Source organism: Kwoniella shandongensis, chromosome 13 (assembly GCF_008629635.2).
Source record: "Kwoniella shandongensis chromosome 13, complete sequence".
In the NCBI taxonomy this organism is placed as follows: Eukaryota; Fungi; Basidiomycota; class Tremellomycetes; order Tremellales; family Cryptococcaceae; genus Kwoniella; species Kwoniella shandongensis.
The window spans coordinates 925,641-936,434 of record NC_089299.1 but is presented as its reverse complement, the minus strand read 5'-3'; the positions used below and the strand labels follow the sequence as shown (position 1 = coordinate 936,434).

The 10,794-nt window shown below is 47.7% G+C and overlaps 2 protein-coding genes across 2 annotated transcripts; one reads left to right on the top strand and one right to left on the bottom strand.

Annotated features, from left to right (window-relative positions):
* Positions 1-7,750: 7,750 nt before the first annotated feature.
* CI109_107024 (uncharacterized protein) lies at positions 7,751-8,384 on the top strand (the record flags this gene model as incomplete). Its single annotated transcript, XM_032008438.1, has 4 exons — positions 7,751-7,864; positions 7,946-8,049; positions 8,136-8,181; positions 8,274-8,384. The coding sequence occupies 4 exons, from the start codon at positions 7,751-7,753 to the stop codon at positions 8,382-8,384; spliced, it is 375 nt and encodes a 124-aa protein (XP_031857264.1).
* A 125-nt stretch (positions 8,385-8,509) lies between these two features.
* On the bottom strand, positions 8,510-10,633 carry CI109_107023 (uncharacterized protein; the record flags this gene model as incomplete). Its single annotated transcript, XM_032008439.1, has 11 exons — positions 8,510-8,593; positions 8,660-8,782; positions 8,857-9,082; positions 9,165-9,264; positions 9,329-9,478; positions 9,545-9,668; positions 9,730-9,846; positions 9,913-9,992; positions 10,063-10,151; positions 10,210-10,362; positions 10,443-10,633. 11 exons carry the CDS (start codon positions 10,631-10,633, stop codon positions 8,510-8,512), a joined length of 1,437 nt encoding a protein of 478 aa, XP_031857265.1.
* Between the last annotated feature and the right edge of the window lie 161 nt (positions 10,634-10,794).

The following is a 10,794-nucleotide window of genomic DNA, read 5'->3' as shown; positions in this document are numbered from 1 at the left end:
CCCCCGCTCCCACCGGAGAGACCCTCACCTACGAACTCGCCTGTGAAAGACTCGAGGTCCACCCCCATCAGCCCACCAAGTCGACGAGCCTCCTGGATGTGGTACTCCCTCGTGACGCCGCTGGTGCTCCTAGCAGACTCAATCGAAATCATGAATGTAGTCAAGCTTCCAGACGAGACTTTTGGCGACAAGGCTCGTCTCGGTCTATAATGAGAACAGGACATACTCGTGCAGGTGAAGCACTTTGAGTTTATCCTGTTCGGACCAAGACAGACGAGTCCTTGAAGCTCGCAAGTGTCACAAGGGGGGTCTCGAACAACGGCATCGGGGTGGGAGGACTATCGTCGTAATCAGCTAAGTACTCTCTTACATCTCGTCAAGCACGGCGAATTCGCTAAAATAAGTGCAGAAAAAATCATAGTTTAACGTACTCGTATTGCCTCGGGGGTACGAAGACTGCTCTTCGGCCTAGGCTTCTTCGGCGTCACCGGCAAGGACGGAGAACCAGACTCTCCCCTTGTCTGGGGTGCGGGGGGCACATCGGCCGAAAGAGTCCTCTCTCTGTCATTCGCCTCAGCCTCGGCCTGACCTTGAACAATCTCGTCATGAGCGTCGCCTTGGTTGTCGAGGACCTCAGGTATCGGAACTGTGTTTTGTGCTAACAATTAGCGTGCTATACGATCGTTCAAACTTACTACACTTACTCATAGCTCCGGCATCCAAACCACTCGCAGTCACCTCTCTCCTCCTCCTTTCCTCATTCCCCTCGAACTCTTCTTCTATAACCGGCATCGGCACGTATGCTGCTGGGTGTCAGTATGTTGCTTGTCAAACGCAGCCTCAAGACACTCACGCGTAATACCCGGCATTCCCTCATCCTCAACGAGCTCAGGCTCACCCTCGCTCACCTGCTCAACCAACGCTTCGACGCGACGGTCTCCACGCGTTCTCACCTCCACGTCTGGTCCTAGGACCCTCTCATTGGGGCCTTGGAAAGGGCCTAAGTATACCACTCGTTAGCTGTTTTCGCTGATTGATCAATCTCGTCCCATAGGACTCACCAGTACGGTCCACCACTTCCCATTCCTCGATCTCCGCCACGCTCTCCGATCCATCCGTTGGTCGTTCGAACATAGGTTCTCGAACGTACGCTACGGTCTCGTCAACGAATGGCACTTCACTGTCGGACTCGAACGTACCTCGTGCAATCCTCTCGAGCTCCACATCTAGCTCTCGCTTTACTTCATCTACCGCCAGTAGATCTGCATTCAGAGGCATGGCCTCGACACTTGGCATGGTTGCATTGTCCGTGAGATCGATCAATTCCGCGGTTGCGGTATGGTCGATCGTTTCGGAAGCCTCAACGGCCGTGTTGATCCCTATGTTGATTGATTATCAGCAAGCATTCGCTAAGTTTTCTCGTTTCCCTTGTTCTTGCATTGTGTGTACTCACTGTCGTTGTCCCTCACCTCCACGACCTCTGCACTGTCGGCATCAAGTACCAACTCCAGTCCCTCACCCTCTACAATTGTTCGCTCTGTCATACGCACATTTATCAGTCAACATTCACATCCCTTCGCGGTTTTCGCCACTCTCGCTTTCTTTCTTTCCGTTGCTCTCATCGTTCTCGCTATTCTCGCCGATCTCACTCTTACGATCAACCCAATCTTACTCACGACCGTCATTTCGTCCGATAATGATCATACCGGTCGCTACTCTCAGCGATATTTCTGTTACACTCGGTTTCAGCACGGTCCTGCTCCTTTGCAGCACGACAGACTCACGAGAACGCCCTTGTGGGCGGTTGTAAGGGTGGAATCGTTGTGACATGGTGGTAGTAATGGGGAGTTGTTGAGTGAATGAATGTGAGGAAGTGTTTGGAAACGATTTGAGAAGTGAAGGGGGATTAACGATAAGTTGAGTATTTCTCTTGTTTGTTTCTCTCTGTCATTCAACATGCCCCTCCTTTCGACGATATGTTGCTGCGCTGTCAGAAAATTGCCTTTTCTAGTACCGACCGACGTCAATGTCGCCATTGTGCGCTCGAACCCCCTCCTTTCGACTCCGTTCTCGCTTCTGCTTCGGGCAGTCTTCGTCGCCCTCTCCGATTTCGCCATTGTTCTCGTCGAATTCATTGTTGTCTCGCCGGAGCTCGACCGTAAGGGTGGGCAGAGTGTCATGACGGTCACTGCCACATACATCACGTGACCTACAAGATCCCGACGCACTCTCCGCACTACTCGCTATTCTCGTCGAACTCGTAGAACTTCATTCAACGAACCCATCTCTTATTCGGTCTAATTCGACGAACTCGCCGAGTTGTAGAATATCGCTCAACGTAGATGGACGGATGGATGGATGGATATATAGGAGAATGGCTATTCTCATCTTTTGTACTCTTTTCCTTAGTGATTTCCCGATTGAAAGTCATACACCGTACCTTCGCTATCGCTCTTGACGATATCACTTAGCCTTCAGTCAGTCCAAGGCCACAACGCTCATCCTGAGGTTGTTCTCTTCGGATTCTCGTCGTTCTCGTCATTCTCGCTGAGTATCCCGTCCATCTCGTCATTATAGTTGACGCCTTTGGCGAATATCACTCAACCTTGTCTCCGTGGTGTGATAGGGCCTCATTGACTGAAGCCTCTGTTGATCATCGTGACAGTTGTCTCAGAGACGCTGTAGCACTCCACCATAGGTCTCTTAATAGGCCTAGCATGGTACCACCGAGATTCGCCAGAGAAGGGGCTAACCGGCCGCTCTTGTTCAACCGCTCTTGCATTATTACTTCGTTCGAGATTCGTTTGCGTCTAAGTTGAGGAAGGGTAGCGTGTCGTACTCGTACATGTCTCATAGTGCTGTAGAATTATGTGAATACTATTATCTAAGTATGTTCTAACTAATTACTAAACTGCAGAGGGGGATGAGAATATGGCGAGCTGTGTGCGAACCTCTATTGACCTCTATTGACCCTACTGTCATGACCGTGTGGTACAACAAGGTCTGTCGAGGATAGGAGTGGACATTGACGGAGACTCCGCGACTCCGCTGAGTCACGTGAATAGTTAGAACAAAAGTTGATGGAGGCTCGGCAAAGCTTCGTTGAGGGATAAGATAGCTTCTGTGAGAGGAATGAAGGGGGATGTTTTGATGCTCTCCTAATAATCGACCCGACAACCTAGTACACTCTCGACAGAAGCTCTACCGACCTTCGACCAGGCTTTCTCGAAGGAACACCTTAAGGTCGGTGGAAGTTAGCATTTAATTCACATATCCTTTCCCCTTTCCGTAGTCATTTAGTTAGTGAGACGTAGTTAGATAATAAGTACACACATAATTCTACAGCACTATGAGACATGTACGAGTACGACACACTACCTTTCCTCGACTTAGACGCAAGCGACTCTCGAACGAAGTAATAACGCAAGAGCGGTTGAACGAGAACCGGACGGTTAGCCTGTCATGAATGACAACTACCAAGACCAACATCCTCGGGTATATATAGCCAGAATCGGGAGGTTCAGCAGAATCCCGATTATCGTGACCTTTTATAGTGCGATGCGATGCTCGGATAGCGTAGTTGGCCACTGGCTAGGCAATGCGTTATTACATAATAATCGGGATTCTCGGGTCGAGTGTTCGATTCCTGCCAGGGGTGCAAGGTTTTCGACTTGACTTGGAAAAGGGGTGAGACCCTTTTCGGTTGGGATATACCATAAGTTGCAGGAGCAACTTCCCGTTGTGAGGTAGATCAGAGTGTCATGAATGACAACTACCAAGACCAACATCCTCGGGTATATATAGCCAGAATCGGGAGGTTCAGCAGAATCCCGATTATCGTGACCTTTTATAGTGCGATGCGATGCTCGGATAGCGTAGTTGGCCACTGGCTAGGCAATGCGTTATTACATAGCCCCTTCTCCGTCGAATCTCGGTGGTACCACAATAGGCCTATCAAGAGATCTACAGAGGAGTGCTACATCTGACTGCCCCAGAGAGGGTGTTTACAAAAGGGGAAGGATGGACTGCACCAAACTCTCTCAACTAAGAGGCTGACTCGACAGGAGACACGAGAGGAATGTGGAAGTAAGCGGGAGCACGGACGAAGCTCGCGCTGGGGTTATCAGGAGTGGAAGAACTTCAGTGACGACTTTGGACGCGGCATGAAGGAAAGGCAAAGTTAGAAGAATCATTGACATGGTCAGTTGTCTATGCAATGTGTTTTGCCTTCTTAACTATTTGCAAATATCTTTGGTCACCACAAACCATGGGGATACAGTCAAAGCACATCACAGGGATGACTATATGATATGAGCAAGAATTCAAAAACACCTCAAATTCCTTAAGAGGTATACATACAGCCTCAATGACCAAAGTATATGACAAGATGGGACTACAGAAATAGTACAGCTAAAACCCAGATTGGTAACACATAGACTTGGCCTCTAGCTGGTAGGGACAATCATGCATCACTACCCCAGACTCAGAGCTTCACCTTCTTGACTTTGATTAACACTGTCCCACATGAATGCCTCCTCAACTGATGCAGGTTTCTTGATCATGACATAGACATCAAAAGCAGGTAGAGGGGCTTGGGGTGACTATCTGGATTCACTGCAAAAAACTGTTTTCTGTTGTAGTCGGCGTATCTTCACATTCTTCGCTGGTAAGTGCAATAGGCCGAGAGTAGACATAGCTGCAATTGTATTCTGTTATGTGTTCTTCCCAGTCCTTTTGCTTGCGACTCCTCTCGTCCTGTCCATCCTTGGGTAGATACTCCAGTGTGTATTGACTTCTATTCAGCTGAAAGGGTATATCCAACTCGTCGATATCCTTCAAATACCCAAGTTCGACCTTTTGGATGGCCTTGTCATCAGAGTCGGTGACAATGGGTCCGCCACCACCTGTTCTGTTTGAATGAACAAAAGTCATGTCTGGCTTTTGGTTTTGACAGACGTCCAACTGTGTCTCAGACACTGCACACATGGGATGCATCCATTTTGTTTGTCCTTCATAATTGAGTCTGCAGACAAGATTACCAGGGACCAGGCGGATGTCAGAAGTGTCAGAGGAGTGTCTTGAGCCTTCACAGATCCTAATTGGATCTTGGTCCACTGGAAACCAAGATTCTTGATCATCAGGTAGGGGCTGATTTTGACTGTTGTCACTCTCTGATGGAGCAGAATGATTCATGATGATGATGCAGCAATGTGTTGGTCTAGGTGAGCAGAGTGAGGTGACACTAGGCTCAGAAACAAAATGTCAGTGTCAGATAATGCAATGAGTGGTCTCATTTTGCAACTCACAGGTGTATATCTGTTGTATTAGAGTGATCAAAGTTCAAGATAAGAAAGGCTGAAGGATAAGTCCTGTAGGAAACACCATCAGTCGTGTGGAGAGGGAATTGAGAATTCAGGACAACTTACTGTGCTAAGATGAAGAAACCCAGAGAGGCGAGTATGGTAATGCAAGATAAATCTGTGGATAATTGTGATAAGGATTGAGTGAATTTGATAGAACTGCTATACTTGCTATGCAGATTCAAGTAGCTTTACTGGAGGGATAACTCCTTAAGCAGGATTGCAGTGGGGTGCAGCGGCAATGTCATTTCACAATGACCTCATTGTAGAACAAAGGACACACTTCAAGCAGTGTATGGTCATACCCCTGAGAATTTGTGTACTCAGAAGGCCAAGCCCCTTGGTAGTCTGTCCTATATGTTTCAGATATGCTGCGAAGATTGAGATGGGGTAGTTCCAGATCCTGTTTTGGGGCCTCAGCCAACATGCAGATTCATTGGTCTGTCAAAGTGACATAAAATGCCAGTAGAATTCAATTGAGGGGGATTGGGTTTGCTCCTGATAACATGTAGGTGCACGATGCTTAGGAAACAGTCTTTAACTCACATAGTGCTTTGCAGTGACCCCCATAGGTACAACTGTGCTGGGGGCAAATCTATGAGGAGGCAGTCTTCCATCAATACCTAATAAGAGATTTCAAGTATGCAAAGTAACAAAGTCTTGGCAGAGCTGCAATAGTTGTCTACAGCAGCGATTGATTCCTGCAAGGGGGTAAAGATGTCATTGTCTGATATTACATCCCCACTTGTTGTTCTTGATTAAAAAGATTTCTAGCTTATGGGGATGTCAATATGACAGATATCATTCAACACAGCCCAGTACACTACAAGGATCTTGTTTACAGTTGCTTAAAGCCAGATCAGGGTTCGCTTCTCACTCAATACCTTTGTACAATGAGAGACTCTAGATTCTCCCCATAAGCATAGTACAAATTGACATGTACCAAGATGCATCCTTGCCATGTATATTTTGAATCTCAGGTATAGTGGATGGTCTGCATGTCTGGCATTTATTAACAAGTGGGGTAGGGGGAGATGAAAGATCAAACAATAAAGATAGAAGCGCTGAAGTGTTGGAAAAAGGAAACCATGGAGCAAATAGCTTAGCCGCAGTATGAAAGATGACAAAAGCAAACGGATGGTCAAGCACAATCAAGAAGTTGAGTTTCCGAGCACTGACTGAGTGTCTAGAGGCAGAAGACTACAAAAAAATTCATTGGTCATGATATCACACATCTCTTGGTTCCACACAAGTCTTTGAGAGCGCACTGATAATTGCAGATAGGCTTGTTCACGGACAACTCGTTTCCATGTCCAATCCTTCTCAATCTCAACTGACAAATCATGGGATGGCACAAAGAAACCACTCTCAATACTACCAGCTGTGATCCTGCTTATGGTGAGTGATGGGAGGAGATCAGAACCTTGATTGCCGGAGGCACTTGTTGGAGACTCTGATTTTGCACCCGCACAGAGGGCATCCCTCAAGCAGCGTGGGTGATGATGGGCTTGCTTAGTACCATAGGTTATTGCCATGATGCTTGTCTCTCGGGAGAGGTCTTTGTGGCATTTCACACAAGACCCAGCCACCCTCTCGCTTGCCTTGGATGACTTGGAAGTCTGGTATGAAGTAGGTGCGGCAGGCATGCTGGAACACGACATTGCACAGGTGATTAGGAGGTGCTTCAATGGGTGCTGTTGGCCATGACAAGCAATACAACAGGGAAAACTCACATTGATCAATGTTGTTGATAATGTGGGGATTGTGTACTTGCTAATCCAAAAATACAATAAGAATGCATCTGTCAGATCAGGGTAACACCAATCCCTGGAGCTGATGGTTGGGAACTCACTGTAAAAATGTTGTAGAATGAGAAATGGAGATGTTTGCAAGAAGAAGTAGCAAGGGAGAAAATGGTCATCCATATACTGACTATATATGTGGGGGTTTCAGGTGTTGGAAAGTGTATTTGACTAACTCATCAAAGGAAGCACATGATGTCACTGGTAGGACTTCTCAAAGACTTGTTACAGGCTTACATATACTGTATAACCTCTTTTGCTTAGTCAGCCTTCTGGTTCAAGGAGAGAGCCTATACCATCATAGATCCCTTAGTTGCTATATCATTACATGTCACTTGATCATCCCCATGGGCCATCATGGTAAGTAGGAAAAATGGTCACAGGCTGAGAGGTACTGTCCTTTCATGCACTGATACACCACCTCACCTCCTAGCCTTCCTTTGATGCTGAAACCTCCCATCACTATCATGATTAGTTGCCCTTACATACTGTTTTGTCCTCAAAAAGTGTAATAAGTTTTCAGCCTAGATTGTAGTTTGAAGCAAGGCAGCGAAGCACAAAGTGGAACACCCATAGGATACTTGCAAGATGTCAAAAGTACCTCAGATGCCCTCAGAGGTCAATATCCTCAAGACCAAAGCAGCTAATAAGAAGGGACCAGGGTCAGAGAACGTAGAGACAGTATGGCCAAAACCTGAATTTGTAAGTGCACCCATTTTCGTGTGGGTTTGTGATCTTGTACAAGGTCTTGCTGAGTTGTGTGTCTACGGGTGGATCACATAGGGAGAGAGTACGATCATTGATAATGTTACAAAAGAGGGAAAGACTATAACGGAGTTCGTAGTACCTGCCGGATCAATGTTTGCCCTTGGAGCGGCTCTGCCAAAGTGAGTAGCGAAACCATCGAAATGTCCTCCTCATCTCTCTGTGAGGTAGTGGAGTGGAGTGAATGCTGATCAGTCGGGATTTCTAGTCACACAGTACTCAAGTGGGGCGCGTATTTCCCACCCGGAACGATGGTGAGCCCCCTTTGCTGTACACTACTTCACCACACATGTAGTCGCAAGATGTGAGCTGATAATAATGCCTTTGCCTTGCGCGGCTTGTGCAGTTCCCCGACGGTGTTCTCGTTCCGATACACGCTAGAATGGTCTCGGTCCAGCCACTCAAGACGACAACACCACCGCCACCACCAGTAGAAGCGGTGTGCACGATTATGTAAAATAGACTCCTAGAGTATAGACCGCACCCTCAAGATAGTCCACGCAGGTACTCAGGAGTGGCAGAGATGACAAGGGTGTTGTAACATGCGATATATGTCTATAGATGTTGTTGTCGTGCCAAAGATCACTCCGACGCATCCTCCCCGTCTGGCGTAAGAGCCACATCATCCGTCTTGTCATGCTTCCGCGGTCTGAATCCAGTCAGATACTAAACGAATCACCCGTTAACACCCATGTCGCGTTGGCTTTCGTCCATCTTTAAGCTTGAACTCACCCGCTCTCTGAATCCGAAGTGTCCAGGTAGTTTTCCGTCCACCTTCTTCAGGTCAAACTCGTCGTGATCTTCGAATGTGGGCGGTTCTCCATCGTCCGTGGCGGTCTTCTCCATCGTTATGAGCTGCTCACCGAGAACACTATCAGCACATATACTGTTTCTGCCGATTCTGCTGGTCGTACTACGAAGCGACTCACCCTTCTGCCCCATTTACCAAAGTCTTGCACACTCCCGTCCCCGATCTTCAGTTCTTTCATCCCTTCTACCAACGGTATATCGATCTCGTCATAATCCTCGTTCACGGTAGGTAAAAAGAAGACTAATCGGCCTTTGGGTACCAAAAGCCATCGCGCGAGGAGGATGAGATCGACAGTCAAGTTGGCTAGTTCGTATGGTCGGGATGGAGGAAGGTAATCTGGTTTCCTGTGTGAGTATGGTGTTAGAATATCGCCCAATACAAGGAACGAACCGGTACCAAGAGGTCGGGATCTCAAGTGTGACTCACTTATGAGAGTATTCCCCATCCTCCATCAGATACGGCGCTTCCCGTAATGGCTTCTTTCCCTCCCTCCGCCCTAATCGTTTCGCACCAGCTCGAACCCCGTCTACGCGTAGGAGTCGAGTCAGCTCAACATAGTAAGACGAACTTGTCGATAGCTGATCACTCACAAGGAGGATCCGTGATGATCGCATCTACCCAACCACCTCGCCGTATCGGGCTTCGTGTGACATCGTATGTCAAACAATCTATAAATCTATCTTCTAAGCCGTATTGTGCTGCTGATCGATATATTCCTGGTCGTACACCTTTGCCCTTCGCTGCGATGCGTCAGACCGTCAGCTTACTTGTGTTCAGTTCACTGTACGTCAACTCAGATAACTCACTTTTGCCTCGTATTTGTCTGCCGTCGATGTCAGATCCGAACACATAAGATCCCCAATGCGCCACAGCGTAGAGCATGGAACCTGTTCCGACGAAAGGGTCATACATGATCTTGCCGGGACCAGGCTGTTGAGCAGGACAAATATGATGAGCTCCAAGCGGCCTAGCTTTGCGAAGAAGAACCCACCAACGCCTGTCCAGCCATCAAGAAACCCATCTGCGCATCCATCGACGTGTTGCCGTAGTACGCTCTCGTGTTCACAGCGTGACTCGTGATGAGCGATCTTGCTTTGCCAAGGCCAATCTGATCCCAGAAAACAGTCAGCTAGTTGTTCGGCGCGCATACGTTGATGAAAAAGACGATACATACTCGTCGTCCAAAGTAGACTCGAACGAATTTACCATCTCTGGCGAAGCGCGCTTCTGGGGTGTTGGCAACTTCCCACTCGTCTGCGCAGGCGGAGACTTCAGCTTTACATTCTGGATAACCCGTTCAGACCAGCTGGGATGACAGACTCACAGTCTTCACAGATCATAAATTCAACCTGAGGTGCTTTCATTGACACTCCGCCTCGTAGTCCGGTATATTTGAAGGTATTGATCGTTTCTCTACGCAATCACTCTTGCATTAGCTGATAAAGTCCGGAGATTTATTCGTTCAGCTCACCGTGATCGTGGTTCGGGTATTCTGTGATTACAGCTATCCGTAGTGATCTTGAACGTTGAGTGCTTGTACGGCTCAAACACCTCCAGCTTGGCTCTAAGGTTGGCGTGAAGCTCATCGTATGTCGCTCCCTCTGCATACAGCTCTGTCGCCGACCTATCATTTTAAGAGGGCTTTGGAATCAGCCATTCCTCGTATCACTCGACCGAACATACTGGAGACTCTAGCTGACTTACTGTACTAAGATATCACGTTCCAAGATCTTCTCCACATCCTCTTCCTTTTCCAGCTCAACTATGAGTACACCTCTAGACAAGTCGGTTGAAACGAAACGGATTGGGAATTTGAACACCTGCGAGATTGAAAGGAGCGAAGGAATTCGAAAAGAGTGATGTTCGCTCGATATACGAAGGATGTAGAGCGGCATGTTGAGGAGCCAAACGGTCGAGGGATGTCTGACTTTGTGCAATGAAGGAAGAAAGAATAAGATCATCCAACCCTGTTATTGTCGTTTTATTTGGCTCGAGCGACGTTTCAACTTTTTATCGGGTGAGGGGCACCACAATAACAATCAACCGTGGGAAACTG